The 14,722-nt window shown below is 41.4% G+C and overlaps 1 protein-coding gene across 9 annotated transcripts in view; it reads right to left on the reverse strand.

Moving 5' to 3' along the window:
- Nucleotides 1-550: 550 nt before the first annotated feature.
- The window catches only part of GOLGB1 (golgin B1), a 90,198-nt gene continuing 76,026 nt past the window's right edge, over nt 551-14,722 (reverse strand). For 7 of the 9 annotated variants that reach the window (XM_042956956.1, XM_042956958.1, XM_015544795.2 and 4 more), the window contains 7 exons: nt 11,512-11,677; nt 11,173-11,310; nt 5,424-5,567; nt 4,555-4,652; nt 3,945-4,079; nt 2,235-2,340; nt 551-1,952 (listed from right to left, as the gene is read on the reverse strand). In XM_042956956.1, coding sequence (XP_042812890.1) covers nt 1,818-1,952; nt 2,235-2,340; nt 3,945-4,079; nt 4,555-4,652; nt 5,424-5,567; nt 11,173-11,310; nt 11,512-11,677 — 922 coding nt within the window. In that variant the 3' untranslated portion in view covers nt 551-1,817. Of the gene's footprint in view, nt 1,953-2,234; nt 2,341-3,944; nt 4,080-4,554; nt 4,653-5,423; nt 5,568-11,172; nt 11,311-11,511; nt 11,678-14,722 lie in introns of those variants that run through there. The other 2 variants (XM_042956957.1, XM_042956960.1) reach the window with 2 other exon arrangements.

The raw sequence follows: 14,722 nt of genomic DNA on the forward strand, positions 1-14,722 counted from the left end.
GTTTAGGAGTTTGGGCCCCACATAGGGCTTCATGCTAACAGCATACAGCCTGCTTGGGATTCTCTCTCTCCCTCTGTGCTCCTCCCCTACTCTCTTTCAAAATAAATAAACTTAAAAACCAGTAACATAGTAATGTTTATTCTGCTATACCCTCTTAGATTTCTCTTCCCCCAACTCCCATTCATAGGGATCCTTAAGGGCCTAATATTTTCACTATACCCCAGATAAGTATTCTCTCAGGCCCAGGCATGAGCTGCATGAATCTCAGGCCCTAAGGCGCAGTTTGTTTGGTTCAACACTAGAATGAATTTCCTCACTCCGCTTCATCACCCTGGAGTCTAGAGGCTAAGGCCAGAATGACACATGCAGCCATTACTGATGCTGGCCAAGGAGAAGGAAGCCTAAACAGGTAGAGCTTACTACCCCTGAATCCACTCCTGGCTGCCCAACCCTCTGTCTCCTATCTACCCTTCCTTGCCCAGCATGCAAGCACATGTACATAAGCACCTGTGTCTACATACATTCATACACATGTACACACCACCACCAGTTTTGATTCTGAAAATAATTTTATTATTTTACAATTGTTCAGGAAAGTTCCTGGGTTGCCATGACCAAGATTTGGTCACCAAAGAACAAAGGATCACAGCAGATCAATCAGTCCACCAGTTTTCTCTCTTCTTTGGGTGGTGAGAGCAGGCAGGGAACACATCATGTGCATAATGAGAAACTAACCAGCAGGTAAGGGTGGGGGAAGGGGAGGCAAGGAACAGGCACAAATGGAATTCAATCCTGGCTGCCATTCTCAGGCTTAGACTTAGATATCTTGTCTTCTCTATATTCGCCCTCCACTTTCCTCAGCTCTGTTACCACAGAAGGCAGATGACTATGGGCTGAGAAACAGGGCTAACTATCACCAACAGCAGAGTAGCTTCGTACAACCAGAGGCTAGGAGTGGTCATCAGACCAGTCAGATCTCCCTGGTGGGAGTCAATGCCTCACCTAGGATTAGCTCCTAGTATACTGCTTTAGGGTCTACACTCAAGGCATATCCAGACAACATCGGAATGACAAGAATCTGATCTCCCCTGTCTATAGCCAATTCTTCCTTTCAATGAAAGGAAAGGCACGAGCCATTTAATACCTCAGTATGTGATCAAGGGCACACACATAGGATTCTATCCCTATAGTCCAGGACCTCAAATCTAACTCCAGTTATGTTTGAACAACCAGGGAAGGAGTCAGTGTCCTACCCTGTGATTGGTCAACTGAAACCCTGGGGAGTTCTTCAGTTCCCACCCTATTTTGCAAGAGACCTAACCAGCTATTCTATGAGATACTGTTCCCCAAAACTTTGTTTATGGCAGGTCCACCTTCCCTCTGAAGCAGGAGAAAATATAAGGTAACTGAGGGAAAGAAAGTATCAATCAAAATGATACTAGACTTCAGATTATTAGGTTTATTACAACCATCTTCTAAGCTGAAAGACATTCCTCATCATCCTTCACAGGACCACAAAAAATCAGGGCCCTGCAAAATCTGAACAAATACCGGGTTCAACAACCGACTGTGGGGCCTCCTCAGATTATGCAGAAGTGTTCCGACCCCGGGCAGGAGAAGAAAGCAGACCCGCTGGTCCCTGCAGCTCTGCCCTGGGCTGACATCCACCTCTGTTTGTGCAGGCACTTTCTGTGGAGAGTTGGAGAGAAGACCTGTAAGTGGGAAGACTGTTCCACTAGCAAAATTGATGGTTTGGATGTTAGAGATGAGGGAATTCCAAGTTCTGAGGGGAGTAGTCACAAAGGTGAGAACTCAGTTTATAGATGGCCTGTGAAACACAGAATGAGTAGGACGTGAACCATCAGAAAGTAGATGGCTGCTAGCAGTGGCACTCGGGTCCGGGAATGACAGAGTGAACGCAGGACCCGCTTCCATCCAGCACCACTCCGGGTCTGAAAGAAAAATTGGAAAGTCAGAGAGGTTTGCCCTACAGGGATATGTCCCTTTCCCTTCTCCCAACATTGCAGGAAAGAGGTATCCTGAGAGAAAGCTCCTTCAGGGTCACTTGGCCAACTCCACTAAGTTCCTCTAACCTTCCATACCCTTCTAGTCTTAGATTCATCAGGTACTCAGTGCCTGGACTTCCACCTTCCTTTTCCTTGACTCCTTGCCCTCAATGCAGCCAGCCCTGTCTGATAGCTTAGTACCCTCTCCTTAGTTTCTCCCCTTCTTACCCTTCGACAGCTGCTGCTTGTAAGATCTATTAACAGTGCCTGTTCCTGAGTGCCACAGGAGCCAATGATAGGAGACCGCGCAGAGTCCCATTCACTGTGCTCCAACCTGTGTTGAGGGAAAAAAAGAGACATGGCTTGGTTTATAGCACAAGCAGCTGATGAGGTGAAGTCTTCCCAGCCATCCTGCTGTGTGATGTAGCACGACAGACTGGCAGCAAAGGCTGCTACTATAGTTCCTGTCCCTACACAAGCAGTGTGTGTGCAGGCAGATCGGTTTCTTTCAGCAGCAGTTAACGGTGAGGATAACTACCAGGAATTAATAATTGCCTACTATGTATCAGATGCTGGACTGGGTGCTGTACATATATTTAATCCTCAGGTTAGAGGTTGGTGTTACTATCTTCAAACTAATGTTGTCTTGTCCATGGTGGCACAGCCAGTAACAGGTCAAGCCAGAATTCAAAACCCAGGTTTGTCTCTAAACCTCACGTCTGTTTTTTGTTTATTTTCTTTTCCAATACACCAGAGAAACTCATTAAATTGTTTTTTCATTTACCAAAGGCTAATTAGGCAAAAGCATCCAAGGAAGATTTTTGTGAGGTTCTTAGAATTAAACTGAACTGCCAGCCTCTACTGCTTCTTCATTTTTTGCTGATTTAATACTGGCACTTCTCTATGTAATGAAGAAGCTGCCTTTTTCCATTCAATGGTTTCTCAAAAAACATCAACTGCATCAAAGGGGCTGCGGTAACATAGCACATTTGAACAAATATTTGCCTATAGGTATGCACTTTTTAATCATGGTGGGGAGGATGGAACTCTCCACTCCTCCATATGAAGGGATGTCCATTAGTCTAACACTCCTGGCCTCTCATTGCAGGTCACCGAATTTTCTCCTGGAAAGAAAGAATATTTTAATCTGATTTGTGAGTTTGGAAGGAGAAACTGAATGAGTACAGTCTAGCTCCATCATGCCAGTTTTCCTCTGAGAGTCAGGCTGACTGCACAGTACACCTTCTGTGTCTGTTCCTCCAGATGATAAGCTTTTCAGGGACAGCCCTGACCTGGAACAGCAAAGTCTGGCACTATGCAGGTCAGTATGTCAACTTCTGTAGGCTAGGCCGAGGAAAAATGAAATGTTTGTAAATATTGGTGAACCAAACAGCATTGGCTGCTTTTAAATAACAAGTCCACTGGGGGTGCGTGGGTGGCTCAGTTTGTTAAGCGTCCAACTCTTGATTTCAACTCAGGTCATGATCTCATGGTTTGTGGGTTCGGGGCCCCGCATTGGGCTCCATGCTGGCAGTGCAGAGCCTGCTTGGGATTCTCTCTCTCCCTCTCTCTGCTCCTCTCCCACTCACTCACTCTTTCTCAAAATAAATTTCTTTAAAAAGAAATAACAAGTGCGCTTAGTTCCACATACACTGCACAGTACATGTGAAAGAAGCTCTAACATGGCAGAGTGTGGGGCCTAGGCGGGCTGCACTTGATCAGCTGCCTACATCTGCATTCTGCATCAGGGCCGAAGAGGACACTGTGGAAGGGCTAAGCTTAGACTAACGTAGCTTATCTTGACCCCAAACTTCACTGCAGCACCCATCTCAAGATGGGATTAGATCCTAATTATTCCCAAGTCTGGCCACTGAAGTGTACCCAGTGTAATCAGAAAGGATGAGAAGTGAACAGAGGTTATCTCCCTCAGTCCTTTACCGCCGGATCTGCTCCTCAGCCACAGAAAGGGCAGTCTCAGCAGCCACTCTTTGGTCTCGTTCTTCTTCCAGCAGCTTCCGCAATTCGCTCATCTCTTGTTTAGTGTTGCACAGCTGCTGCTGGGCTTCAGAAAAGCTTCAAAATAAAAGGACATCAAACAGCATCAGTAGGTGCAGAACATAGTTGCTGACACAAGGGATTCAAAGCCTTCGTAAGATTATAAAGCAGGAAAATGTATAGACGTTTATACAAACAAAAAATAGGAAGGGGAAAAGATTTTTTTAAAAAAAGAACATTTTAAAAGTGTAGCTGTTGAAATAAGTTGCAGAGAATGCCTTAGAGATTTTAGAGATTGACTGCATATCTTTCATTTGAATACCACAGGATTAGTGGTGTGTGTTTGTGTGCGCGCAGGTGTGCTCCCATTGCCTGACAAACTTTCAACTTTACAAATTTGTTATTATAGTTGGTACAATTTAATCCTCACACCAATCCGGTGAGGCTGATAAGAAGTCATATTAAACCCATACTCTGGGCTCCAGTTCCATCTAGATGACTGTCCATTTCTGTACACTAGTGTGTGCACCAGGGTTGAGGGCTGCTCCCCTACCTGAGCTGTGGCTCCCTCAGTTCCTCAGGATCACTCTTCCTGTGAGCTCCATTCTTTTCCTGGGGAGCTCCTGGAGCAACATCTATATTCAGTGGCCCCTAGAAGAAGAATAAGTTTAGTAATTCAGAGATGAAAGCACTTAAGAAACCGCTTGGGCAAAATGAGAACTCACTGAACACCAGAGAGAATGAGACACCCTGGAGAAAAACACTCCTCTTGTCGTTCTCTTCAAGTACAGAGTCAGAAGTGAGAATCTTCTGCTCTAAGAGATTAATCTCCTACCTGAAACTCTTGATTAGATTTTCTCCCAGATAATCATTTTTTAATCTCTCTTCTTAAAATTTTAAAGGCTTACCGCTGAAATCTGCTTTTTTTCTAGTGGAGGCTCATGGATTTTCCAAAAGCTACTCTGATCCTTCCGTTGTTCGACTACTCGCAAACCTCCTCCTTCCCTGTCCTATTCATCTCCATGCTAATTCTCACTACCTCCCAGCTTCAACAGTACACACCGATAGGCTGTGTCACCAGCCCCACCTATTTTGTTTCTCAGGGCCAAATCTTCCTACAGCTTTCTTATTTCTTGAAGCCAAATCCAGTCTTAGTGACAGAGTTAAAGCCTCAGTCATCAGTTTCCCACTCACTTTTTGATTTCTCTCCCACCATCTCACTGATCTTTGTCCTTCTAATCCCTTCACTCTTTAATTTTTCTAGGCCTTATTCCCATCTCAGCGAATGCTCTCCTCTCTTCCATCACACCTAATTAATCTTTAGCCTGAGGCACCAGCCTCTCCCATGCTGCTCTTTATGCTTTCCCATTTGCACTCAATTTTGTAACCCTTTTCCCAGCCTCTCGCCGCCTTCCAGCTCACCGCTTGCAGCTCCTGGACCTGCTTCTCCAAGACTGCGCAGTGATTAAAAAGGTCAGTGTAGTGCTGCTGGTTCTCACGAAGACTCTGACTGGTATCGCTGAGCTGTATTGAAAGGGTATTTTTCTCTTCGAGTAGTTGAGAGAACTGCAACAGTGGAGAGGGGAAGGACTGTTTCACAAGAAGCAGTGCTTAGGAAGACTCTTGGAGTTTCAAGGATCTAATTTTTTTTAATCCAAGACCTTTATTTCAATAATAGTAACAAGAGCATTGTGTGTTCCTTCAAACTGGGAAAACTCAGAATTTTTCAACTGAAAAAGGAAAATAATTCTGGAGAAGTGGTAGGAAACTATTTGTGGTGCCTAGTACATTGACTGGGAAACCAGAAAGCAGAAACCCACAAGCAATCTGATAGTACAAACTATTGCAGGTATGTAAAGGAGAAAGATAGCAGGTTGGGTCCAAGATGAAATAACTCACAAATGACTATAATCCTTAAAAGTCGGTAAGAGATAGAGCTGTCACCTAAAAATTCACACAACCACAGTACTGGGCAGATTCTTCAATTCTGCAGAGAGTTACAAGTTGTCAAGAAGGTAGAAAAAGAAATTATCATGGGTGGTAGGTGGGAGACACAGAAGAAATCCTAAATTTCTATGTACATGTAAGAAACTATACTGGGAGCACAGACTCTCACAGGTGGAAATATTTCAGTCACTCAAAGCAGGACCTTCCTTTACTACCTAAGAGGTAGTTATTCAGTCTTTCCTTGAACATGTCCAGTGTCAGGGGTGCTCACCACCTGACAGAGCAGCCCACGTCAGTTTTTACCAGGTCAAAAACCAGAAAATTATTTTTTCTATTGAATGAAAAATTTACCCATTGTAGCTCCTACGATGACTTGAATTCAATCCCCTGGAACTACAATTCTAATTCCTCACTTGCAGGCTTGTCAGGTTTCAAGTTTTAGTTATGATTAATACCCAGAAATATTAACAATCAGAGATACTTCTTCAAAGTCCCTGCTATAGGACTGTATGCATTATGCGAAGGGAAACCAGTGTACCTGGACACATGTTCAATCTTTCCCTGAGTATTCCTTTTGTAATTATTCTGAGTTAGTACTTGTGTGAAAAAGTGGACTCAATGTTCAAAGAGAAGATAAATTCTTCTAGAGATACTCTGGCTGGATGGGAAGGACATTTGATACTCACAGAAAACTAGAATAAGAAATCCACATGGTATAACAAAAATATTTGCATAGCCAAAATAAAAATCACAACAAATAACCTTACCTCTGAAAAGCAAGTTTACAAAGTAATTTTTATTTTTTTTTTATTTTCTATTTTATTTTTCATCTATTTAATTTAAATTTAATTTTTTTAATGTCTATTTATTTTTTGAGAGACAGAGCACAAAGGGGGCAGGGGCAGAGAGAGAGGCAGACACAGAATCCGAAGTAGGCTCCAGGCTCCGAGCTGTCAGCACAGAGCCCAATGTAGGGCCTAAACCCAGGAACCATGAGATCATGACCTGAGCCGAAGTCGGACACTCAACTGACTGAGTCACCCAGGCACCCCGACAAAGTACTTTTTAAAGTATCATCTGATTTGAGAGAGGTAGAGGAATGATTTCTGTCCCCGTTCATAAATAACAAACGAGACGATCAGTGACATGCCCAACAACATGTAGCTAATAGATGACAGACCAGGACTCAAGTATGGTTCTTGATTCCAAGTCTAAGGTCTCCCTACTACATGATGGCATCCCATCTGCGGGTTCAGCGAGGGAAGTGAACCAGGTTATGGTTTTTTGGGGGGAGTACGACAAGTGAGCAAAGAAAAGGATATAAACGTTTGAGAAGCAATACTAATTTGAAGACAGGGGTAGACATGACTACTGGGTACAATGATAACTACTGGGTTCTGAGACAGAGTATTATAGTCTCCTAACAAACAAAAATTAATTTTCCTGGCAACAGTGAACAGCTCAAACTGTACAAAAACAAACAAACAAACACCTCTCAATATTGAAAAATACAACACTTTATTTTTCCTTCACAAATCTGAAGGAGAAAACTTCGATTTGTAAAACTCACTGGAAGCAAAACCCCTCTTCACTGAAAAAGTCTAATTGCTTATTAGCCAGCCATCCTCATATAAAGCACTTTTCCTAATGTTTGCATTATTCTTTCTAGAATTAGACACAGATCCCTATAGCTCAGGTATTGACAAACTTTGTTCCAGGGTCTACTGCCTTTTTTTGTAAATAAGGTTTTATTGGAACATGACCACTCTATTTATGTGCCACCTGCGGCTGCTTTTGTGACACAACTGCAGAGCTGAATAGTGGTAACAGAGACGGCATAGCCTACAGACCTAAAGTATTTACCATCTGGGCCTTGACAGAATTTGCTGACCTCTGTTCTAGCTCATAAGCTATTGTACTTCATCATATCTATACTTATAAAAACAGATGCAGGAAGGAATGATCTAGACTACATTATACCAATAATCATTCCTCTCATGTTTTTAAGTTTGTATTATATACAAACATCCAACCATGCTGGCAGAATTATATACATAAAGTCTGAGCATCCATGGAAAGAATTAGGGCAGTGGCTTGGAGAGCAGCCATTCTACGCTGACAGCCCATCTACTGTGCTCCATCCTAGGGCCCAAGAAGAAATTCTCCTAGGTAGCTGGGACCCATCTAGAGTGAGGCTCTAAACTCATCAGATAATATGCTCCATGAGGGACTACTGTGTATCCTAACATACGGCTAGGCCCATAGAAGGCAAATAATAGTTATTTGCTTGATGAATGAATGAATGACACTAGGGACAGAGATACTTTACAGTTGATTTCTAAAGGAAGTACTCTTTCTCACCCAGAATGATAGTGACTCAAAGTAGTGCTTCTCATTCTTTAAGTGGTAGATGAAGTATATCTCAATAAAGTTGTTAAAGAAAGCATAACTGTGATTATGACCCAGAACCAGTACATAAATATATGTAATTGAAGCTAAAGTTTCCCAAAACAAGATATGTTCTTTATTATATATATTACATAATACATACATATTTCCAATCTTTTTTACTGTGTTTTTTTACAAAACACTATTTGCACTGCTTCTAATAGCCCTAAACTGGAAAAACCCAAAAGTCCTTTAAACAGCAGAACAGAGAAACCATGGTATAAGCCTACAATGCAATACTGTACAGTATGAGAAGGAAAAATCACACTATATACAACAGGATGAATCTCACAAAATAAATGAAGCAACATAAGAGAGAAGATATGATTCCATGCACCTGTAGTTCTAAGAAGGGGGTGGTCGTGAACAGAAAAGGACACAAGGGATTTCTAGGGTTCTGGTATGTTCTGATTGTTGATCTGGGTGCTGGCTATACAGGTGTCTTCACCTTGTGAAAATATGCCATGTTGAATTTATGGTTTGTATGCTTTTTTGTATCTTTACTCAATAAAACATTAACATTAGGGGCGCCTGGGTGGCTCAGTTGGTTGAGCATCAGACTTCAGCTCAGGTCATGATCTTTTGGTTAGGGAGTTCAAGCCCTGCACTGGGCTAGCTGTTGTCAGCATGGAGCCTGCTTCGGATCCTCTGTCCCTCTCTCTGCCCCTCCCCCGTGTGCGCTCGCGCTCTCTCTCTCTCTCTCTCTCTCTCTCTCTCTGTCTCTCTCAAAAATAAACATTAAAAAAAAGTTTACATTAAAAATTTTTTAGTTGCTACCCACTAAAATGACCTCATCATTTACTAATAGCCCTGAATCGCAGTTTAAAATACTGTCCTAGAAAGACAAATGCTCAAAGTGATTTAGAGTGATTTTCAGGGCAGCAAATGTAACAAGGCTGAGATGGAATCTAGTTTATGGAAAAAAGGGGAACTGGATAGGAGCTGCTCTGGAGCCCCCTTGAAAACACCCAGACAGGGGCACCTGGGTGGCTCAGTCAGTTGAACATCTGACTTTTGACTTCAGCTCAGGTCATGGTTCGTGAGTTTGAGCCCTGCATCGAGCTCTGCACTGACAGTGTGGAGCCTGCTTGGGTTTCTGTCTCTCCCTCACTCCCTCTCTCTCTGCCCCTCTACCACTGCCCCCTGCAAAATAAATAAATTTAATAAACTTACTTTATAAGAAAAAACAACCACTCCCAGACAATTACCCCAATAAAAGCCCTATAGTTTTACTCATTCATTTGGATCAACAAACCTATTTTTTAAAATGCAAATTTGTCTGCCAAAGTTAATAGCATTATCAGCATCTGATACTTTGATGTCAATTAGTTGAATTTAACATTTAATAACTACCTTCTACATAAGCTAGGTACTGTGCTTTTCCACATACTATTATCATATTTATCTCAGAATGACCTCCTCCTAACACTTTAGGTAAATTACTTAATACCTCTGGGCCTTAGTTTCCTCATCTATAATACAGCTTACCAATCTTTACCATTTTTGGATCATAGATCCCTTGGTGAACTGATGAGTTCTCATGATGAGAAACTTACACATACACACACACACACACACCATTTTGTATATACTTTTTGGACATTCACAGCTTTCCTCAAAGCCAATCTTTGTACTCTACAGTCTAAATGACCTCTTAAATCCCTTCTAGTTCTAACATAAACTACCTAGCTGGGTTCCTCTGAAGAAGTCAGAACTAGGGAGTTGCCACCAGAGAATATTTGAAGTCAGAAAGCAACAGGAATATAATGATTCATAAGAAGGTGGGGAAGGAGAGGTAGGTGAAGGAGGAAGAAAAGCCAGAGAATGAATGAGGAGAGAAGACACAGATGTAAAAAGGCTTCCAAGAATAATTTTCTTCCAAGAATAATCTTGCCTTGGCGAGGGGTACCTGGGTGGCTCGGTCAATTGGGCGTCCGACTTCAGCTCAGGTCATCATCTCACAGTTCGTGGGTTCTAGCCCCGCGTCAGGCTCTGTGCTGACAGCTCGGAGCCTGGAGCCTGCTTCAGATTCTGTGTCTCCCTCTCTCTCTCTCTGCCCCTCCCCTGTTCATGCTCTGTCTCATTCTCTTTCAAAACTGAATAAACGTTAAAAAAACATTTAAAAAAAAAAAATCTTGCCTTGGCGAGATTGGCTCTAGGGACCAGATGGCAAAGTGGCTCTTCCCTACAGAAATACATCCTATCTACTCCAGCATGCTTCCTTAGAGTGTCTAGAATGGCATGGCTGGGGTTTGGGGGAAAATCTGGCTTCTTTAGTTCCAGAATGTTAGACACCAGTGAAGAAGCCTACAAATGGAGTGGAACAAAGAGCAGCCCTCTCACCTCTATCCCTGCTATCTAATCACATCTGAAAAGCTTCCTCCTGGAGACATTTTCCTGTTGCACATTGATGGGAAACAGAGAGGAAGGTGTTGGAGGATTTGTGGGGAGTTACCTCAATATTACTAACAAGGGATACAGATGGGGAGAGAATGCTGGGGAATAAGCCTTCCTAAAAGAGTTGGATTTTTTTTTTTTTTTATTCTTATCGAATAGATTTCACCAATCATTCCCAAGGACACTCCAAGGATGAGGAAGTGGATATGGTCCCGTATCTGTGCTTTGCGGGGAGCAACCCAGGCTCCAAGAAAGGTAAATCTTCTGCGCCCTAAGATATGCTATAGCTAAAACCCAGGCTTAATCAGTTCCTACTTACGACCTTGCTTCTGGTCATGGAAATAAGAAATTGAATTTTAGTCTAGTAGGAAACACTTACCTTACTGTTTAATTGCTGAATTCTCAATTCCTTTTGGTGAATTTCCTTTAAGCTGTCATTGAGCTGAGTCCTAAGAAGTTCTGTCTCATAAACTAGATTTTGTGATCCATCTAGGGATGCCAATGTCTCTGGGGATGCCTGCCAGGATACAAACACTGATGAAATTCCCTCCCAATGCTGTTCATGCTTAATTCCTTCCCTCAGTAAATTCTGTCCACTTCATAGGAGGTCACAAGACAGCTTGTCCAAGAGTGGTAGATGGGCACTTGGCTTGCAGGAAGCTGATTCTTCCTGGGTGGTGGTTATCTCTAAGTAGCAATCAGCACTGAAATTACTCACCTGTCTTTGGTACTGTACTTTGAGGGCCTCAGTATGGGAGGAAGGAGATCTCAATTCCCTTATAAGATTCTGCAGATGACTGAGCTGCTGATCTTTATCTGAGATAGCCATAAGGTACTGTTCCTTCATTCTCTTCTCCTGGGCTTCCCAGGAGCTCTTCTCCACCCTACAAAACACATGAAATGATCATAGGCAAAAAATACTTGTGAGACAAGGATGAATAATTACATATTCAAAACAGTAGCATGGGCTGTAGAGATGTAGTAAATATGTAACCAATTGAAATTTATATTATAAATTGAACTGTACAGCAAGATGATGAAGCTGAACTAATAAAATAATTTCGACTGGCAAGACCAAGGATGATTTTATAGAAAAACATTCCAGGTTCCAGGAACATACTGAACAAAAGGCACAAAAATGAACACACACACACACACACACACACACACACACACACGCACTGAATTTGGAAGTGGAGTAGCATGTAAAGTGGATAGGGCAGGAAATGAGGATGGAGAAGTGAGGTTGGATCATGTGGGGCACTGAGTGCATGCTAAATAAAGCTTACTTTATAAGCAATGGGAAACTACTGTAACTCTTCGGAAAGGTAGTGCCAGATGCAGTCTAATGTTATAGTGACAAAAATACAACTGTAGAGTCTTGTAGGAACTGGGTTCAAATGCTGGCTCTGTCATAAACTAGGCATCAGACCTTGAGTAAAGTTTCTTAATCTCTCTGAGTTTCACTGGTGAAATGGGAATACATATCTATTCCTGAAGATTATTCTGAGGATTGAATGAGACACTGTATGCCATGCACCAGACACAGAGCCTGCCACATCATAATCGCCCAACAAATATGAGCTGCTGATATTTTTATTCTCTAAACTTAGCCAAGAGGAAGGCTTCTTTCTGATCCCAGCTAATTTTTTGTAGTACTAGCAAAAACTGCATCTCTGTCATATTCTTTAGTTCTACTTCTCTCTGTACTGTCTAGAAGAACTCATTAGAATTGTAATCAAATTTCTTCAGTGTCTCTTCACTTTAAATAATGCCCATGTCTCTATTTGTCCCAATAATACAAGATTTTGTTTGAATTGAATCTGACTTTTTTTTGTCTTTCACTTTAGAAAAAAGGTACAATGGTCCCTTCTTTTCTAAATGGCAAATACCTGTTATGAAATAATACTGCTTTGCTAAGAAGTGAGTTGGAATACAGTCAAAATGTTTTCAAAAAGGCAGAGCCAAAACTTAGAAACTAAAATGAAATTTTATTACAAGGTCACTATATGTAAAAGGCACAAGAACTTTCAACACTTTCTTTGATATTTGTGAAAAAATGAGAACAATTTAAGAGCGTAATGCAGAAGAAAGACCATAATCTTCCATAAAAAGCTTCAAGCAGCCATTTTTCTGGAAGGTGGTGATGGCATGGAAAGAGACGCTCAAAGGAGAATAGGGCCTAAGAAACAAAGCCGATTATTCATGTAACTCAGCCATTACAGGGTTATACCTCACTTACCCCTTATGTAAGAGAGCACAGGAACCAGAGCAGAATGAGCAAACCAATAGCTACAAGGGGAAGAGAAAGGTCATGGTATAAATCCAGGCTCTCCTAATAAGCCAACCCTGAGGCTAATAGAGGTTTAAACAAGATGTTCCAGCCTTTTCATATTTGAAAAGCTAATTTCCCCCAAGTATATCAAGAGCAAACGACAGAGAGCCCTGAAGATATTCAGCTAAAAAAACCTGGTCCTAAAGTCAGGGAATCAAACCTGTGTCTTCATTTTCTTCTTCCTTCTAAATGTGAAGTAAAATATCTTCCTTTCCTCCCCCCAATTTACTCACATTCACTTGAGATATAATTTTACTTTTCTTCAAAATTGCTCAACTGTGGAAGGTCAAGAGAGAAAGGCTAAGAGAAAGGTACATGGGGACACAATGAGGGGGCAAAAAAATCAGCAGACCAGAAATCATTTTTTTCTCTTCTCTAAGATTCAACTCTATAAGGAAAGTATCCTTTTAGGATGCCCTTTCAGGAAATTTAAAAGGGAAGAGGTGTCTACAGAAAATAAGCCTTTAGAGCTTTGCAGCTCTTAAGTTTATACTGGTAACTGGACACTTAATATATTTGTAGTTCCAGGTGACCTGGAGATAATATGGGAGCATCAACTTGATGTCTCCCATATGGTTCCAATCATCTTTGGAGATCCCTAAATTCAAAGGTCAGTTTTACTATGCATTTGGAAAAAGACACACCGAGATCCTGATCTCTTGATAATGCACTGATTCTAAAAGACTCTAACAGAATAAACTCAGGGTAGCTATTCCCTGGGCAGGGAATGAGTGGGGGGAGATAAAGCTGAAACGGAGCAATTCATTTTTTCTCTTGAGATTCAACTCCAGAAAGAATAAACAGAAGAAATTTGTGTTCCCAGAGAGCAAAAATTCAATTTTTTTACCTTTGCAATCATCATTTGGTTAAAAATGTGTACTTTTATTATTTGGAGAGGCTATCAACTCCATGAAATAGGTTATATATATGTTCACTTACAAGAAAGTCAATAAGATGTTAAATATGAAAACCTTTTAGATGTAATTTTACTGGGCAAAATTTAAATTACCAAGTTCTACAAAGCTCTGTAAAGCTGGCTTAAGGTTTATTTTGAAATGCCACGTTAGCAAAATGTATGTTATCTAGGATCGGTGAAGGAACAAATCTTTTGTGTCTGCACATTAAGAGCTGCCTTAGGGCCATTCCAACAATACTTTTATTATATTGCTAACTGCCACGATGGCAGCCCTTCTGTAAGTTGGATAGGAATCTAGACTCCACCTGTATTCTCTGTATTCACTTGCCGATAGCAGCAGGTGAGACAAAACAGGTGCTGCATGATTAGCAGTACTTTCCAACACGGAGATTCTTCTTTTAGTACCAAACTTTGAAAGTTTTGGATTTGAAACAGCAATAAAGTTCCAACAGTGAGGTTGCAACAACAGGATTTGTTTTTACATACTGCTAAGCATTTCTTCTTTACCTTTCTTTTTGGATCAAATTTGTTAGAAACACTGAATTTAAAAACCAGCCAGAAGTACAGTTCTTATTATATTTTTTTCTGCTCTAATAGTACCATATAACACTATTATTCATCTTTAAAAGAAAAGGGCTTGGATTTCTGGATACAGACAAGAGGGAGTGGATGCATATC

The sequence above is a fragment of the Panthera tigris genome, chromosome C2, assembly GCF_018350195.1.
Source record: "Panthera tigris isolate Pti1 chromosome C2, P.tigris_Pti1_mat1.1, whole genome shotgun sequence".
In the NCBI taxonomy this organism is placed as follows: domain Eukaryota; kingdom Metazoa; phylum Chordata; class Mammalia; order Carnivora; family Felidae; genus Panthera; species Panthera tigris.